Source organism: Asterias amurensis, chromosome 19 (assembly GCF_032118995.1).
Source record: "Asterias amurensis chromosome 19, ASM3211899v1".
Taxonomy (NCBI): domain Eukaryota; kingdom Metazoa; phylum Echinodermata; class Asteroidea; order Forcipulatida; family Asteriidae; genus Asterias; species Asterias amurensis.
This window is the reverse complement of record NC_092666.1, coordinates 342,178-362,012: the sequence shown is the minus strand read 5'-3', so window position 1 is coordinate 362,012 and position 19,835 is coordinate 342,178. Positions and strand designations below refer to the sequence as shown.

Here is a 19,835-nt window from a genome sequence, read left to right as displayed (position 1 = left end):
TATTAAAGTTGTATTTCTCTTCTATACTTAATTAATGAGAGTTTGTGTACAAGTGCTGCATGTATAATTCTAACACTGTTCATCAGGTACATTGTGTAGTTATAGAAATGGCAATTTTCCAAAAAGTTTATTGACTTTGTTCCTTATTTTAATGTCCATAGATCAAACAGGCCATTGTCAATTAAACAAGGAAAAGCAACAGCAACACTAAGAAAAGATAAAGGCAGCTAGTCACTACGAGTAATACGTAAAAAAGGAGAAAAAGGCAGTGGCCGTCAAGACATTTTGTGACATAAGAAACAGCAAGAGAGTTTGCTGTCTAATCGTCAACAATATCAGCTAGTGTGTTAGGGGGAAGCAAACTCATATATCTATAAGCTTGTTGCCCTGTGCAAACAGACCATGGGATGTGAATAGTGTGACCAAAAAAACAAAACGATTTTGATGTACATCTCATAGAGATTTTTTTAGGACAAAGCACAAAAAATAGTAGGACCGGAACATGTTCAAAAGGTTGAATATTATAATAAGTCTATCCTTTGTACATGGAGAATCAAAGGATTTAGTTCTTAATTAGGGAGGGGGGTACATGTATATAGTAGAAGGGCAAAGAGGAACTGGTGTTGGTAGGTCAGGTAGGGGTTTGGAAAGGAGGGAGGGTGTGATGAAGAGAGAGAGACTGCCCATTTAAGCATTAAGCTGAAAAGCATTGTGGAGCGGGATAGCTGTACTTAACAGCAGCACAAGATTGAAATTCACTGGACTTTCTTCTGCACCTCCCATAGCAAAGGTCATGTGGATGGCATGGGAGGGGCAGTGAAATATCTTATGTAAAATGGCCCACTCAAAATGTTTGTATCTTCTATACAAGGGACAAAACGATTTTCAAGCTAGATGTGCTAGAAAATGTCAACAATCGCGAGCATTTCAAAATATCTGTTGAACTTTAAGATTAGTGTCCATGACCAAGAGACAAGACAAGGAACTCATTCAACATCCTTTTTATTGTTTTGTTTTCTTTTGTATCTATGTAAGAGAGAAATTCACTTGGTTTATTGTGACTTTAAAATACTGCATGGCTTACGAATGTAAAGGAACAAGTTTATATGTTACAGACATAAACATTTTGTAATATATGTGACACGGGTTAATGATATGGCGAGGTAATGGCTTTGTATACCTTTTTTGCAATTATATTACCAAATATTACTTTATTCCATTGTTTTTTGCTTAATTGATTTGTATATAGTGTAGTTTTGCATACTAGTTACTAACATAGACCAGATTAGAGCTGTGAGTGAAGTACAAAGGGTGTATCACAAATAATATTAGTCACGGACAAAGTGTAACGTAACTAACTGTAACATAACTAACCATGATTTTGGGGTAATGCCTGGAACTGATAAGAGTTATTTTATTTTTGTCCCTACCAAAACACTTGCTAGTACCCTTGTAGTTATAGAAATAGTAAAGTTTGTTTCAGCTGTACCCTGTTTGAGGAAACTTTTTGCTCAAAGACATGCAATTTTTTTCCATGTCCCTTTTTTGTAACGTAACTAACCAAAATTAAACTGATCATAACAACCAAATAAATGTGTCTAGAAGTTTGTAATTGTTTTGTATATTAGGTCTAGCCAAGATGTAGCCATGGTACAAAAATGGAGACTTGATAGGCTTTCATGTTAATATTGGAGACCACAGAGCTGTGCTAAGCAGCTAAAAGTGTAACGAAACTAACCATGGAATTGCAATGTATGAGGGGTGTGCTGGCAGAGTTCAGTGATGGGGACTGGGATTTTGCAGGTCGCGGCTGGCTGTAGCCAAGGCAGATCAAGGTTACATACATTGTACATATAAGAATTCTAAAAGTACAAGTGACAATTCTCTAACAGAAAACAGTCCCCGGGAAAAATGAATTTCGGGGTGGGGGGGGATGGGGGTAAGCCTATCTGAAAACGTATGAGCACACAGCAGTAATGCATTGGCCTGAACTGATTTGATGGATCGGAACATACACTCTATAAATTGACACGACTCAGCTCAGTGATTCTGCACTGAAGAATTCAATGGTATTGATCAAGGCGTTACGTAAAAGACCACACCTTGTAATCCAGTCATCCACGCAAAACAAAATAAATTTTGAATGACTGGCTTGGCATGTAGGACGTATCCCATGCTGCTCCCATTACACAAAATCATAAAGTGTAAAGACTTGAGTTGAGGTTTTTTGGGTACAATCACTTGATAGGTAACTTCACTGCTTGGTACCATTGGATGTGGGAGCGCAAGAAAAAGCTACTTTTATTTCGAAATCTCGCGAGAGATTCCGTGAGAGTCCGGCCACGCGCAGGTGCATTCATATTCGCTACAGCATGTAAAGCGGTAATTGCTTCGCACATTTTTACGGTTTTTACATCAACCGACAACGAGGTGAATTTCACCCATAAATTTGTTTAATTGTCTAAGAACGATTACTTGAAAACCATGGATACGGCTGTAACAGTCGACGGTGTTGAAAATAAGTCAAAAAGTGGTAAAAATACAAGATCGAAAACGATCGCATCATCCATTCTTGCATGTACTAAGCCCAATGCAGTGTCAGACGAAACCGCCATGGCCGTGGGCAATGATGAATTCATTGAAACTCATCAGGGGATTTCGAAGAAATCATCCTCCGCTACCCCTACGAAAAAACCTCCATCTATAGGCAAAGATGACAAAGGCCTTGCTTCAAAAATTGACAAATTGGAGCAGTTTATGCATCAACAGGCGTCAAACGCCTTGCAATTCCAGGAAATGATAATGGGAACTATTATAAGCTCAGGCATTGGCGGCCCAAATGATGACGGTAGTTTTACGTCGAACTACGCTCATACTAGCGTGGAGTCCCAGCAGGACACCGATACCTCCGGGGGTGATCATTTCGGCTCACATCCATTGTGACCAATACCGAAACCCCAGACGGTGGTGCAACGACCACCGGGGAAAAAGAGCAAGGATTTGCTTCAAGATTCACCGTCCCGTCGGGCGTTGGAAGCCCAATCAATGACGATATTCCAAACAGTTTGGCCTTTCTAATGAAGGAGAAACTTGAAGATAAGCAAATCTCCAACACTGCAAGTACCAGTGCCCAAGCAACTGTGAGGTTCTGGTGATACCTAAAGTCAACCCACAAATCTGGGACAATATAACGGTTAAGGGACTTGAAGTTACAGAGAATTCAAAAGCCCCTTGTTAAAGGCATCACAGCTTTAGCACAAGCGTGTGGATCAGCCAGTTTGACAACTGAGCAGGAGGATGGCCTTGCACTGTTAGCGTCGGCTAATTTTGAAATGAATTTTCTCCGAAAGGAACTCATAAAGCTAGACCTGAACCAGAAATATTCACACTTGTTCAGGATACAAACTAGAATTTGGGGAACTGGGTCGACCTCAACATCAGTTCTTTGCTTCTTTTCCTTATAAACTTACGCAGGATGAATGTAATATATGCGTCACTGAGGAAATTGGAAAACTCATTGAGAAACAGGTCATTGAACTTTCACATTATGAGAATGGTCAATTTATCTCAAATATATTTACTCATGGGAAGAAAGATGGAGGTTTCAGAATGATCTTGGATCTCTCATTGCTTAATCAATTTATTGATTACAAACGCTTCAAAATGGACACTTTTGAAACTGCAAAGAATTAAGTGCAGAACAATTGTTACATGACCTCACTTGACCTCAAAGATGCCTACTATTCTGTTCCTATAGCAGTAGAATGTAGGAAATTACTCAAGTTTAAATGGAATAATGTGCTATGCCAATACAAGGCTCTACCAAATGGGTTGAGTTCAGGACCACGTATTTTTACGAAGATTTTGAAGCCACCATTTTTATGCCTACGTAGCATGGGACATGCCATAACAGGATATATTGACGACACATTAATTGTGGCACCCTCTAAAGAACAAGCTGAACGCTCTGTTCAACTTACAGCTCAAACCTTAGCACAATTGGGGTTTATCATCCATCCCACCAAGTCAGTGGTTATACATGTACCACGACAAAGCATTGAGTACTTGGGATTTATTATTGATTCGGTACAAATGAAAATTGATCTGCCAGAGGCTAAAAAGATGGATCTTAAAGGGGCGTGCAAGTCCTTGTTGGACACAAACAAGCCTACAATCAAGCATGCGGCAATGGTGATATGCAAACACGTTGCCTCTTTCCCAGCTGTACAGTATGGACCATTACATTACAGGCAGTTGGAAAAAGACAAAACAATGGCTTTGAGTGCTAATTGCGGCCACTTTGACAGACATATGCAATTGTCTGTCATTGCCCAAATAGAGCTTCGTTGGTGGATTGATAATGTTTGCATATCGTTCTCTTGCATTTGTCATGGAAAACCTGATGTTGTTCTCGAGTCAGATGCATCAGGAAAAGGATGGGGGCAACCAATGGCTCCACCCGCATTGGAGGGCGCTGGAATTCCAGTGAAAATGAAAGAGCAAGGGAAAACCAGATCAATTATCTAGAACTCTTAGCAGCTTTCTTTGCTCTGAAATCTTTCTGCGGGAACATGAAGAATGTTCATGTCAAATTAAACATGGACAATACCGCTGCAGTAGCTTTACATATCACACATGGGTGGTATTAAATCTAAAGATTGCAATTCACTAGCAATGCAGCTGTGGAGTTAGTGTATAGAGAGATCCATTTGGGTCTCAGCTGCTCACCTACCTGGTGTCCAAAACACGGTGGCTGATAACAAATCCAGAAATTTCCAGGACGAAACAGAGTGGATGCTAAATCAAGAAATCTTTAGCAAGTTATGGAAAGATTTTGATAGACCAGAGATTGATCTCTTTGCATCACGATTAAATAACCAGCTCCCCCGATATGTATCATGGAAACCAGACCCCAATGCAGAGGCTGTTGATGCTTTGTCCATGAACTGGGAATCATTAAATTTTTAAGCTTTCCCTCCATTTTGTATGATTGGAAGATGCTTATAGAAACAAACGGTAGACAAAGCAGAAGGAATCCTAGTAGTTCCTAAGTGGCCAACACAGTCTTGGTTTCCGAAACTGCTAAATATGCAAATTGGAACTTATTTGTTGCAGGCTGTCAGGAGATCCATTGAGAATATCGGAGTTACACAGAAAGCTACAGACATCATCCTATCATCATGGCGGCCTTCAACTAGAAAACAGTAAAATGGGTACATCGAACGATGGTTCAACTTTTGCAGTAGCAGGCAATGTAATACATTGCAAGCAAATGCAGTTCAAATCGTAACCTTTTTAACTGAACTTTATGAGCATGGACTGAGCTACAGTTCACTTAATGTTGCACGAAGTGTGTTATCTTCGTTTGTTGTGCTGGAGGGGGGTGCAACCGTGGGAACACACCCCTTAATCACACGATTTCTGAAAGGTGTTTATACTCTACGACCACCAGCTCCCAGATACAGCTTGGTATGGGACGTAAAAACAGTTTTTGACTACTTACGCAAATTGTCTCTAGCTGTTACACTTTCATTGAAAGATTTAACATTAAAATTGGTGATGCTACTCGCACTGGTAACAGCACAACGAACACAAACCCTACATAAACTTCGCTTGGACAGTTTACAGCTTAAAGTCAGCACAGCAATTTTCATTATCATGGACCATGTGAAGCAAAGTCGCCCAGAAAACACAGGACTGACTGTTCAGCTTAAAGCTTATCCAGCGGATAGAAGACTCTGTGTGTACACATACTTAAAACACTACATAACCAGGACTGAAATCTTCAGAAAATATGGGACTTCAAAGGAACATCAGCTTTTGATCAGTTACAAACTCCCACATTCTGTGGTCAATAAGGACACAATTGCTCGATGGATCAGTGTTGTCGGGCCGGAGTGGATGGCTCTAATTGCTGCCTCAAGCGTTTAACAGTGAACTGTTGACCTTTGTAATTAAACTTTAATATTGTCTATTTTCAAGCACTGGATTTCAAAAAAGTGTGAATTGTGTCCCAACACTCACAAAGCTATAAAACTTTTGTAAGAGTTTACTTGCCACTATCTGTGTTTTTTGTTGATAAACAAGTTGCTAACATGTGGGGCTCTGCAGTATGATAGTACTTTGCCTTGCCAAATTTGTTTTAATCAAAGTATTCTTCCCTCAAAATATGAGAAGTTCAACTGAAGTTACTAAAGAAAAAGAAAAAAAGAAAACAAGTTTGTTGACTGTTTGGTTTTTACCCCTGGTTCAATGTTAAACTGTTATAATGTTATACATTAAATAAATGTTACATGAAGAGTAAAGTTATACTCCTGAACTTAATTGACCTCTTTGTGGGTTTTCCTTTTTATGTATTTTACCTTGGTGGTCACATTGATTTCGATTGAGGTCAGATGTCTTTCAAGTCTCACGGAATCTCTCGCGAGATTTTGAAATAAAATGAAAGGATTAAATGAGAACTTACCTGTTTGATGTTTAATCCTGATTTTATGAGAAAGGGCGAGCGAGAGATTACGTGCCCACCTTTCCCTCCCAGTTCTCTCTAATCTTAGAAGTTCTCATTTACTCTTGGAGTTTTGGGGTTTCGTAAAAAATGACCGTGTCAAGTCCCATTCTCGGGACCACATTTTGACGGCGAGCGCGCGCCGTACGAATTGTTTGCTTGTTGGCGTGATATGCCTAGGGACCTCTCACACATGAGCAGAACTTAAAGCTAGTCTATGCAGAGAGTCACGGTCCAGTACTAATCCCTGGAGCGCACACGCGTTAAGTTTCGTGTATAGTCTGTGTTCGAGGCATTTCAACGTACATTTCCCTTTCGGTTAGTGAGTCGTCAATATTTCATAAGTTCATATTTCCTCAACCACATAAGCTATTTTGACAATCTATACATAATATGAAAGGGCTTTACGTACTTTCCAAAAATGGATATGTTGGTGGCCTTCTTTGGACATTTTGACCTGTTTTTACCGGAAGTAACTGTAAAGGCGCTATTTAATTGCTTTTAGGGTGAAATGTACACCTTTTGATGCTTTACCATAACATAATACAAGTTTGGCAAATGACTGGTTTAAAAAAATAATACCAATTACATCAAAAAATTCAAGTGCGCTCTCTAGCGGCAAATGAAAAACATCTCAAAATATCTACATCGAACACCACTTTTTTATAAGAGATGTTAAATTTGCATCGGATAAAGCACTGGGCAACCTCAGTAGTCTGCTTGGTAAGACACTGCTCTAGAATTGCAAGGGTTCGAATCCCACCTGAGTAATTATGCGCGTGTTTTTATGCCCCGCCGGCGAAGCCAGCCGAAGGGGCATATAGTGGGGACGTCTGGAAAATAAACAATGGGAGAACAAAGAGAAGTCCTCGGTTTACACCATAAACACAGCTGTGTGGGCGTGTGTGTGTGTGTGCACATCATCATCTTTGTCCGAGCGATATCTCAAGAAGGACTTAGCGTATCAACTCCTAACTTGGTTTGTGGATTGGTCATGGGATATCTCAGAAGCCTATTGTTTTGGGATGCCCTCAGATAAATATTAAGCTCATTATGGCTAAAACAAAAGAAACGTTTTCTGAGCGATATCTCAAGAATGACTTGGCGTATCAACTCCAAACTTGGTCATGGGATCCCCTAGACGCCTAGTGTTTTTGGACCCCCTCAGATAAATATTAAGCTGATTTTGGCTAAAACAATAACTCAAAAAGGACTTGGTGTAGCAACTCCTTTCTCAGTGGGGCATTTGTGTTGTCAACACACTACTCTTGTTTTTTTTAAAGGATTCTGGAAAGAACTGAGTATACAGTGCTAACACACATCGGGGAATGGTTAAAAAAAACAAAATACACCACTTTTTTGTTTCGTCCAAAAAATTATGTCGAGTTCATTTTGTTAGTGTATAAGCCAAACTCTTGTATTTCTCAATTTTGCACACGCTGTATTGCCTTTGTTTCTAACCCACATTTTTGTTAAAATTGAAAATCAGATCAAAATTAACGTCTTTCTATGTGAGTCCCAATGTTTGAATCTTATTTGATTGAGCCGTTATTAATTCAAGACTTTTTTTAAAACTAGTTTTATTTTCCTTCTTACAGGTTGGTGCCAATTTGTATGGAAGTCATCCATTTTACCTGAACCTAGAGGGCAGCTCTGGTAGATCTCATGGAGTATTCCTTCTTAACAGTAATGCAATGGGTAAGAAATACATTCAAAAAGGTTCCTTTCAAGTACAACTTGAACATTTTGTTTATTTTTATGTTATATTGTGTATAATATCCTTCCAAATGAAGCCTTTCCTCAATGGCGCACCCTGACATGTGTTTGTTGTTAAACTCAATAATTATGCTCAGTTTGGTCTTAAAGGTAGTGGACACTATTGGTAATTACTCAAAATAACTATTAGCATAAAACCTCACTCATTATTAACTTTAAACTTGGACGACCGATTGAGCTCAAACTTTCACAGGTTTGTTTTTTTACATGTATGTATTAAGTTAGAAGACTGGTCTTTGAAAATTACCAATAGTGTCCACTGTCTTTAATACCTAACGGAACTCTTTGAACTTGCTTACCTCATTGGAACTCTGAAATGTAAATAAAAAAAACGTGGATTTTTTCTTGCTTCCAATTGTCAAGCAACAAAGCACACACAAGACTCTTCACAGGTTCTCCTTAATCTTGACACTTTGACATTGGACCAAGACTATCTCCTAATCACCTTGGATATCGTTTCAATGTACACAAACTGCCCACAGAAAGAGGTTCCTTATTCAGGGCACATTTGGGGAAAAGAACCGTGACGGTAGGTTGGAGGGGGTAGGTAATGCCATACCGATTCCACACTGTACCTCTCGCAAACTCCCATCGTATTTAACAATTTAGTTATTGTTTGAAATTACTGTTTTCACCAGTGATGTTCATTTCGGGAACCATGAGGTGCTCATTGTGTGTTTTCCTGATACCTAATTACTGTATTTTCAGTATATTAAGTCGTTGTGATTTATGATCAAAGATAATACCCAGAGAGAATGTGGAAGACTCAACTGTAAACAGATCTAAGGCAACACTTTCAAATTATCAATTAAAGGGTAGGTACACGTTTGGTAATTGTCAAATACCAGTCTTCTCTTTTGGTGTTTCCTAATATAAGCATAAAATAACAAGCCTGTGAAAATTTGAGCTAAATTAGTCATCGGAGTTGCGAGAATATGACAGAAAAAACACCCTTGTTGGACAAATAAGTGTGCGTTCAGATTAGGAATAATAAACCTCTTGCTAGAAGTCTTTTATTATTTTAGTGAGAAACTACCTCTTTCTCAAAACCTATGCTACTTCAGAGGGAGTCGTTTCCCACAATGTTTTATACTATCAACAACTCTCAAATGTCAAATGCTTGTTACCAAGTAAGTTTTTAAGTTCATGTTTGCTTTGAGTAATCACCAAACGTGTACCTTCCCTTTAAGTTTGGTTTGTTCGCAGGGAACACACACAAAAGTTTAATGTTTGAAAGAATATTTAGCCATCTAAAAAGTTTGTGTGATATATTAGCACATTACATGCGCACAGCGCCTTCTGGAGGCTATGTATTTAAACATGACATCATTTTAAAAACCTATATCAAACCAACAACAAGTTTTATCATTATTCAGCAAAGCATAGTGGTGTAATTGCTAATTGTATATCCTTACCCTAGTGCTAAGCATTTGTGCAATAAGTTCATCAACTTTCACTTTTGAAGAATGAAAATGGGATCACACTGGTTTGCACCAAGATGAAAAATCCTACAGTTGACAAAAAACAAACAAACAAATAAAAAGGTGACTGACGGAGTGCATATAAACGCACAGGAAATATGCTCCATAAAAGGTTAGATGGGTTCAGCATATTATCACCGGCTTAACAAAACTTGAACTTGGACTAACCCCTCCTTTAGCAAAAAGCAACTTATTTGTTTTTTCTTGTATCAAAAAGTAGCTATACATGTCTGACCGTTGCCTATGGACACCCCACTTCCCACACAGAGATTTTGTAATCTCATTATAAAACAATTAGAAGTGGTCCAGGCATGGTTAAATACCTTATGCCCTTTGGCCATCGACTACATACACTTTTTGCTTCCAAGCCTGCTTTATTGGCAGCCCACCGGAATCACAAATTTCCCGCACACAAGTTTACACAATGATAATTGGCCGGAGACTGCTTGAGCAAACCTGTAGCTGGGCAGTAATTTACCCTGTCGGCTGCCCGCCCCAATCTCCCATACAAACAAATCCTTTTACAATGCCCTGCACTTCTCATACATAAAACATGCCAGCATTAAATTTTACGCAGTTATTTTCACAGATTTGACATATCACATATAATGAGGAAATGAGAAAATACAACATCTTAACTTGGAATATGGTAAACTTCATGGAAGATGTATGTTGTTCCTCACCACACTTGGTTTTGGATAATGTGAGGGTGCAGAGGGTGGCTGGGGTCGCAAATAATCTTTTTGATTGGAGTAATGATACAATCCTTCATAATCTTTCGCATGCCTTTAACGTCAGCTCCAGAAATCCTGCTAGCTCGTTTAGTAATACGTTGGAGCTTCTTAGAGTTAGATTGGGAGGGAATTAAACCAACTCATACAACAAAAGCTTAAAATAGATTGAATTGTACTTTGATAAAAAAGCTTTAAAGAATATTCGTGTTAACTTTAAACGATTTCAGTTTCCTTAAAAAGTAAAGCCTTTGATTAGACCTTTTATACACATGGGTAGTATTTGCATTCCAGTTTAGTTTTCTATCAATAAATGTAACTAAATACTTTAACTCATTGACAATCTGAACAGATTCTTCCTCGATTTCTACAGGTTCAACAGTGTTTGCAGTTTTACAGAAATCAAACACAATTTCTTTGTTTTTTTTTGACATTCAGAACTAGATAGTTGTATTCGCACCAAAGAAGAAATTTAGTTATTTCATTTCTGTACCCAACTTCATCATTATTTGTAATGAGCCCTGTTAGGGCTGTGTCGTCTGCATATTTGGTAAGGACACACTTATTATTATCTAACTGGAAGTCACTGGTATACATAGAAAATAGCGATGGTGACAAAACACAACCTTGGGAAAACCTGTGCTAATGTGAGTGATTTCAGAAAACATGTTTGTATTGTTTGTGACGTTACACTCAAAGTGCAAGCGTGTAGTAACTTTGGGGTTGGGGGCTACCCTCGTTGTTTCATATACCCGTCAGGCGCCCTTTGTAATGTCACAGTCATAGCGCGAGCGTCCATGTAACTTCGCGCGTACAGTGGAAGCAACGAACAATGCACGGGATCAAAACATAGGCACGACGGAGGTGTGGGTTATTAGAGCACAGGGAAAGGGTAGGGCCACACAGTGGTACGTCTTTGGAACAGGGTACGGGGAACAGCAAACAAAGTGACGGATAAAGTGAACTGGGCTGGGCATGGAAATAAAAAAGTGGAAAGGGACTATGAAGATATGGGATATGGGAAAGGAAAATATTAAAACGAACTGGGGAAAATCAAACCGTAAGAACAGGGGATAGAGCCACTGTATATAAGCGGGACCCGGCCAAAACTGGAAAACATTAGAACGGGGTATAAGCGAGACTAGGAAAGAATCACTACGGGACCTGCGCAAAACTGGAAATCATGAGTTATGGGCAACCCGTGGCAAGCAACGAACAATGCTAACGCCAAGATAGCGGGGCTGGGAGGCAAGGAGGCACGGGATTATTGGACGGGGAGCGAAGAGGGAACGGGCACATGGTGGGACAGGGAGTGGAGGAAAGTCAAAATAAATTGAACGAGAACAAAATAAGCGAAAAGGTTATAACAGGACTGGGAAGAACCATGAGCGGGACCCGCGCGAAACTAGAAAACATACTAGATGGGACCGACAAGTAAAAAGAAACAAGCAAAAAGACGGGCAAGTCTAGGGTCTATAATTAATGCACTAAAACTAAAAGGTTTGTCGTGACTCAGGGTGTCCCTCCACTTCAATAAACTGAACATGGAAAAAAAAAAATGGGAAAATGGGAATGGGAAAGAAAAAGCGGGACCTGCGCGACGAAACGAAATGAAAAATATTGATGGGGAGATCGCAAATAATGAAAAAAACAAACAAACAAAAACGGGCAAGTGTATACGATTTCACAAAAACGTGGTGATTTGTGTTGTGACCCTGCCCTCCACTCACCCCCCCTCCTGTACACAACGCTACATTTGCGGCATTTTATACACTATGATTTCTAGCGGGGTTGCCGTGCGAAGCGCGGCATCCCGCTAGTATTAAGCAATTTACTTAGAAGAATATGCGGTTTAATGGTGTTGAAAGCCGATGACTCAATAAATAAAGTACGCACATAGGTTTTAGGCTTGTCAAGATGGGTCCAACAAGTTATTAATTTCATGTAAAAGTACATCTTTGATAATATGTTTGAAACATCTCACCACAGTGGTTGTGAGGGCGATTGGTCTAAAGTCATTAAACTCATTTGGCTTTGACATCTTCTGCTTTCCAAATCCTTGGGACGGTGTGGCAGTCAAGGGACCATTGGAAAAGTGGTCTGAAAATTTCAGTCCGTTCTTTACAGCAAGTTTTAAGGATCCTTCCAGAGATCCCGTCTGGTCCTGCAGCTTTATTGGGTTAGATATTCTTGAAAGACTTTTTAGTTGGGCAGTTGTCAGCACAGTTCTGTTGTTATCATTAATGTGTACTCTACTTACCGGTAGAGTCGAATTACTAATTTGCATATTCCCTATGCCGCGAGGCAATAATGCAAAGACTTTCACAAGTACACAATAGCGCCCTCCACTGTCCTACCCACAACGCCCCGCAACATGCCTGTCACGGAGTCGTCCTCTTTTCTCTTAGCCCCGAGTGGGTAAGGACGTGGTAAATCTGTGTCCAACAGTTCACCGTTTTTTTTGTAAAATAAAACCCTTATCCTTGCTGAGAGTTTTTATAAAGACTAGCAAAAGTTGTGTAGTTTTAGATTGTTGTTGTTGTGAAATAAAATAGTTTGATTTCTTTAGTTCAAATGAGTAGTGTAAAGACATTGGGGACGGCTTCGTCTGTCAGTACTGGGGTTACATGTACGTCCCACAGTGGGCCAGTTCAAGGTCAAACTGCGCCAAAATTAATGGGTATTTTAACTTGCTGCCCTGAACGACTCATAAAAGAAAATGCCATGAAAACCGTGTCGATGGCTGTTTATAGTCTATATTTCATGAAAATTAAATTAAAAATCAGTTTAATTTCTGTTTACTGTTTGAAAAGGTCTGATAAATCCCATAAAATGCCTTCTAATTTTCATTCATTTCAATCAGAGACATAGGAAATACAAAATGCCGCCGATTCCCGCTTTAATTCTAACTTTTTTCAGTAGCCTGAATCTTCAGGAACAGTCTAAAACAAATTTGGTTGCGACTTTTTGCGACTTTGGAAATTATTCAATTTTTAAGTTGTGTACCCCTATGAGAAACGCCTGTTTTGACTCAACCACCTGTAACGACTCGTGCGTGTGTCAGCGGTCATATTGCTCTGTTCAGCACCACAGAAACACCACCATTTATGAGTACCGCTTTTAGAAACCCTTATGAAAACACACTTTGCATCGCAAAAATTTGTGCACAAAATGTTTCTTTGATATGCCTAGGTTTAATTGAAGAAAAAGAAATGAACAAAACGCATATTAGTAGTTATTATAGTCTTGCCGACCAATCACAATTCAAGACTATGATGACGTCATAGACCTTTAAAACCATGACCATCAAACTCTACGTATCAGAAAACCCCTTACAACCAACTTTCCATCATAAGTATGTTTAAATATAATTTTCATCAAAATTATGTTGAGATATAATTTTGGCGCACTTTGATTCAATTCTGGCCCACTGGTGCGTCCATTCCCCTAGGACAGTCGGAGCTCTTGTAGGGAAACTCCAATGCCTTTTTTATTTTTTTTATTTAGCCTAATATATGCCTGGCATTAACAGTGTACAACTACAATCATGTAAAATAAGCCTAGTACATGCTAAAAATGCACCTGAGAGCATACTAAACCTCAACATTTTCTGATGTACCATTGTGGGTATCATGTCCCGTGGCGTTTCGGCTGCCTCGCTCCGCACTTGCCTTGTGCCTTTGAAAATTGTCCTCTCTTTTTTTCAACGGGCAGTTGCATGCCTGTCTCATCAGGACAATGACAAAGCTCAACCTCTAATGTGGTCAGGGGTGCATGGTCTAAGAGGTTGTATGTAATCACCTGTCTTTCTAGCATTGAGTGGAAGTTCTTGTGCCCGGGCTGTGGTGTTAAAGAAGAGACTGATGTCATCAGCAAAGTCAAGGTCGGGCATGGCTACTTCGGGATAGAGGCTCGATCTCCTTGGCATCAATGTGATTCCAAGATCCACCTTGTGTCTGCCGATAGCACGTCTGAGGGCGAAGTCACTGATCAAAATGAATTGAGGGGAGGGTATCCCCTTCATGACTCCTGCCAAGATCACTACAATGGTCCATCTCTCTGACCCTCGCATCCTTCCTCACTGTGTTTGATTAAGGTAGCCATAATGAGCGGCCTCCTGTATCGCAGATCGCATTGGACTTTTGGCTGTCGTCGGATGAACTCCTCCGGGAAGGGAGGGGGGGGGGGCAATGCCATTCTGTCAGGCCAAGACCTGGCCAGCACACCTGTCCGCAGCATCGATCCTGTCCACTCTCGGGACTTGAAGTAAATGCTTTGCCATAAGATTTACCATTAGCTTCCTTTGAAGGGTATAATAAGACTTGGGGGGGCACCACTCCTCTCAGGACTACCCTGGTTGCTACCTTCGTCCGCACTAGGATGTGAACGTACGTTAGTTACGTAACGTGCTCTACCTGCAAACCGGAGTTTGCAGTCAGAGAGATCCTTCTCCTAGGTATATTATTACCAATCTAGGCTTACGTGTTCTACCTACCCGGAATGGTAATCAGAGAGGTCCTTCTCCTAGGTATACTACCAAGGCTGAGGAGTTCTACCTACCCGGAATGGTCATCAGAGAGGTCCTTCTCCTAGGTAGACTACCAAGGCTGAGGAGTTCTACCTACCCAGAATGGTGGTCAGAGTTGTCCTTCTCCTAGGTAGACTACCAATCTAGGCTTAGGAGTAGTACCTGCCCAGGATGGTGGTCAGAGTGGTCCTTCTCCTAGGTAGCAATCTAGTCTTACGTGTTCTACCTACCCTGGATGGTGATCAGAGAGGTCCTTCTCCTAGGTAGATTACCAATCTAGGCTTAGGAATTCTACCTACCCGGAACGGTGGTCAAAGAGGTCTTTCTCCTAGGTACAATGTATACTACCAGTCTAGGCTAAGGGAGGCCGTCTTTAACTAACCCCCATTTCCCGCCGGAAACCCCCGGATCCCGGCGGTTTTTCTTTCACCACTTTAATGAGCTCATTATCTACAGGTCAATTCACAAAGCTACACTACGTCACACGAATATGCATGAGCTGTACTCAAACAGGCTGGGGCAGTGGCTTCAACAAAGGAACCAATTACCGGCACCTCTCTGCAGAGATCTTTAGAAATTGAGAGGCAACACTTTGATAGCTCTGCTTTGTTATGACTGCTCGCTTCGCCGGACAAGCACTAATCTGCTGTATACATTGTAACTAATCTTTCAAAAGGTTTCAGCAAGGACTAGCTGAGGGAACTGAACGACATTACTAACTGAGGGACAAAAATAATGTTTCAAATTACTTGAATATTGTCTTCGTTTTATCTTCGTTTATTGTAATTGCATTTTCAACCACCAAAAATGAGTAAGTAAAAGCCAAGTTGTTATCTTTGACTATAAATGTATAACACTTTAGATTTCAGAAATTCATTGTTCCTCTCGTTTGGCTACACGCTCTGCCAGGCAAGCCTTAATCCGGTGACGAAACATTGGGATATCATTTCGAAAAGGTTTTAGCAATTGTCGCGTTTTGGCAATCAATGTTGTTTTGAATCAATTATTTGAATGTTGTCTCCGTTTTGTCAAAGCAAATGAATAAAACAGAACGGTAAAAACTATTATTTTCATCTGACAAATAACCAAGAAATGAAAACAGGCATTGGGTTGAGAAGTATAGGCCTTAGCGGCGGAAAAGATATAAACGAGACGGGGAAAAAAAGGTCAAAGTATAAGAAAAATAGTCAGGCGGAAACAAGTTTGCTTTAACCATTACGTAGGCAGCATATACATTTTTAATTCAAACGAAATCGATTGGTAAAACCAAGCATTATTAATAGTTTAAATGGCAGGTGACAATTAAGTTCTGAAAATATAAAAATTTTACAAAATATTCTCAAATATTACAGCATTGAAGTGGGGTAATTAGTTTCAACTAGTTTGTTTCATCACATGGTCCAACTCATATTCATTTGGCATTTAAACCCCCTCTAAAAATACAAACATTAACAAAACAAAAGTTAAATAAAAATGTGTACCGATTAACTGTAGCCCGTAGGCTTTGGACTCCAATATATCTGACCAATTAAACATCTATATTTATTTACATTAATTTTATACAAATATTATGTTGACGCTAAAAGTAACAACTGAATGAATTAAAATGCAAAATAGTCTGAGCAGTACAAAAAAAGTTTTAAAAAATGGCAGGTGACAATAAAGTTCTGAAAATATAAAAACTTGAGCGCTGCTCACCGTAAGCAAACCTTAGCAATTTGTTTTGCTACAGTAAACACAATTTGTTTAGCGTATAGAAGCTCTATGAAATAGGCCCAGTTTGAGACTTGAACTAATTCTTTATTTGAAAAATGAAAATAAAACAGTTCATGTGGTAGGGTGAATAATGGCCAGGTGCCGTCTCTTGTCCGCCTTCGATGAAAACATATAGCATTGGCAGTGAGGACAACTTCCCACATCTTTTTGGACAAACGAAGGCATATGTTCGTTCTCGTGTTCCACTGGTGAAGATTGGAGTTCCAGGTATGTTTGGTAATGACCTGGAAAGTCAGTCGAAGGTGTGGGCAGCAGAAGTAGCCCTCTACCTGCCCGAATCTCCTCCATGGACTTGACGGCACGAACTGGGTTTCTTGAGCAGAAAGTGCAACTTTTGAGGGTGCACTTGACGAGCGAAAGTTCTCGAGGGCGCCTGTATGTGTGCTTGACTGCAAAGTCTATCTCGGCTAGCAGTTCGGGCTTGCTTGACAGTTTGGTCCCTGTTGAAACAAGGGGGTGAACGTGTTCGTAGTCTGTGTAGGGTGAACCCTCGGAAAGGCATGGGTGGTGGGTAGAACTCACAGTGTGTCCGTTGTACACTTGACCATCCCAGTATGAGTTGAGATCTTTCATGGCGGTGTCAAACACTAAGGCTTCTTTCTGCTTTCGTTCCGTCTGGGTCAGTTGAGATTGTGCGGCAGGGGTCAAACTTTCTCCGTCCAGGCTGCTCCGAAGTCTAACGGAAGTGAGCATTTTACTCAGTGGTGCCCAACCGTGCTCAATCGGATTGAGTGCCGAGTTTTTTGGTGCATACTTGCTCATGCACAAAAAGTCAAGGTTGAGACGACGGAACATCCGGGTCAGATACAGGAGGACAGTCCACGAAGCATCGTTCCAGTCTGGTCCACCGTCAACAAGAAGAACGATCCCGGTTTTGTTGTTGGTGGTGCAGGTAGCTTCAATGATGGGGATAAGGTCATTAACATGTTCTTGAATGGTCATCTTGTTAAACTTCTGTGACCGATTAACGAGGTGTATGGGGCCAGTTCTTGGTGTGTTTATGTGGGCACGCCCCAAGTCGTCGTGGGAAAAATTTGGATCATCATCCACCTTCTCCAATCGCATGTATCCACATGGGGTGATGAGATACCCACTGCCTTGTGGGAAATCGTGATCCGGGTAGTTTGGAGCGTCGTTTACCATGTGGATCCGGTTCACCTGGTGGTACCTACTGACCGCCATGCCGCCCACATGAACTTTGTTCATACAGTCGCATGAGAAAATTGCGACCTCCTTCTCAAACTGCGCCGCAAACTCCATCCGGTACTTGACAGCACAGCTACAATAGTGCGAATCCACGTGTGATGTCTTTTCATTGTTTTGCTTTGGAGGCACCTTAGCTTGGATGAGCCCTTTGTAGACTTTGCTGGATAGTCGTTGCTTGTGTGGGGCGACCATCAGTCGGGCGCAGGTGGAGTTGCTTAGCGACAAGTTGGGAATTTCTGCCTCGAGATGCTCCTTCAATGCCGGGGTCGATGTACCACACGCACGTCCGACGCTTGAACGACGTCGGGAATCTGCAGCGTAGCTATTCTGGGTCACAAAATCGGTGGCTACTTCAACCAGATTTGTGAAAATCTGCTGCAATGGTCGACGGCCACCGCTTTTTCCTGCGAAGTTGTTTTTCCGCCTGTGGTCTTTTCCTTTGCGGATTGGAGAAGGAACCTAAAAACACAAAACAAAAATATTTGGTTAAATCGATGGTTATGAAATCTGATTCATCGTTTTTAAATTAAATGGTTTTTGGTTTTGTAACAGTCGAAAGTAATGACCCAGAAGGTAACCGCGCAATTTCGAGTATCCGCCATGTTGTCTTTTGACGTACTTGGACGATTCTATTACACCGGAGGGGGCATGGGTAATTTCTGAGGGACGAGTTGTATTTTTTTCTTTTTGGTTTGAGCTGCTGTTTTTTTCTTCTTCTCATGTTAGTAACTAAGCCGACACTCTCGAATTCAATAAAAGGGAAGATTTAAATATAATATTTTTTAAAACTCTATGGGGACTATGAGAGGCACATAAAATGGTAAATAATCATCTTGCATATTGTTTCACCCCTGCGGTGTAATGGAATCGTCCAAGTACGTTGAAAGACAACATGGCGGATATTTCCGTTCGTTACTAAAGTCGGGGTAAAAAAACACTTTTTTACACTTAAAATACAATTTTTTCAACAGTTTGAAAGTGATTTGGGTACATATGACTCTTGTGCATATATTTACCGATTGACTTATGTTCAAATGTTCTGTTAAAGTGCATTTAAAAAAAAAATTCGTGAGTTATCGTGAGGAGTCGTGAGTTTCGGTATTTAGTGCCGATGACCCAAAGAAATGACAAATAGACTGCCAGTCGTTTCTAAAATTCGGGGTGAAAAACACCCTTTTTTACCATTAAAATAAACCTTTTGAATGTGGTTTAGGTGCCATTGACTCTATTAAATGTTGAACGGCTGACATTAATGTTCAATGGTCAATGTATGTTTATAAAAAAGTTTGTTCAATAAAAAGTTCTTTACAACGTATTATAAACATGGTATAACCAACCAAATTGAATGTGGGGAAACAAAGTTATTCACATACCTGCAGAGGAGCTCTATTCTCAGTGTCATCACTCGACATCAACCATGAGTCTGTAGAGGAGCCATAGCAACGTCAAAATATGACGAATCTAGCCACAAATCTGTGTCACTGCCGTCCATATCAATCAAAATGTAAGCCAAGCAACGCTCGAAATGCTTACAAATAGACACTATTAATACTTAAATATAATCTGTACTGAAATAATTTTTCGTGTTGACTCGTGTGTATCTTTCAGGGAAAGTGAAACCTTTCGCTTCAATCACAACCCCTGGACTATTCTACAGGGGATCCTTGGACCCCCCTTCTTTAGAAATCGGTGTGTTTTGAACTGCTTGGGTCGAAATCTCAAAGCCACCTTGGTCAGAGTTCAATAAGTTTTCCAACTCGCCGTTCAATCGATTTTGATTAAAAAACGCATTTAGCCCTACCCCAGACCTGTACGTAGAAAGCGGCCCCATT

General features: G+C 40.4%; 1 protein-coding gene across 2 annotated transcripts in view; it reads left to right on the top strand.

Moving 5' to 3' along the window:
- The window catches only part of LOC139951715 (lysosomal alpha-glucosidase-like), a 232,474-nt gene that overhangs the window by 61,850 nt on the left and 150,789 nt on the right, over positions 1 to 19,835 (top strand). For both annotated transcript variants that reach the window (XM_071950765.1, XM_071950763.1), the window contains exon 5: positions 8,104 to 8,203. In XM_071950765.1, the coding sequence (XP_071806866.1) occupies positions 8,104 to 8,203 (100 nt within the window). The remainder of the gene's footprint in view (positions 1 to 8,103; positions 8,204 to 19,835) is intronic.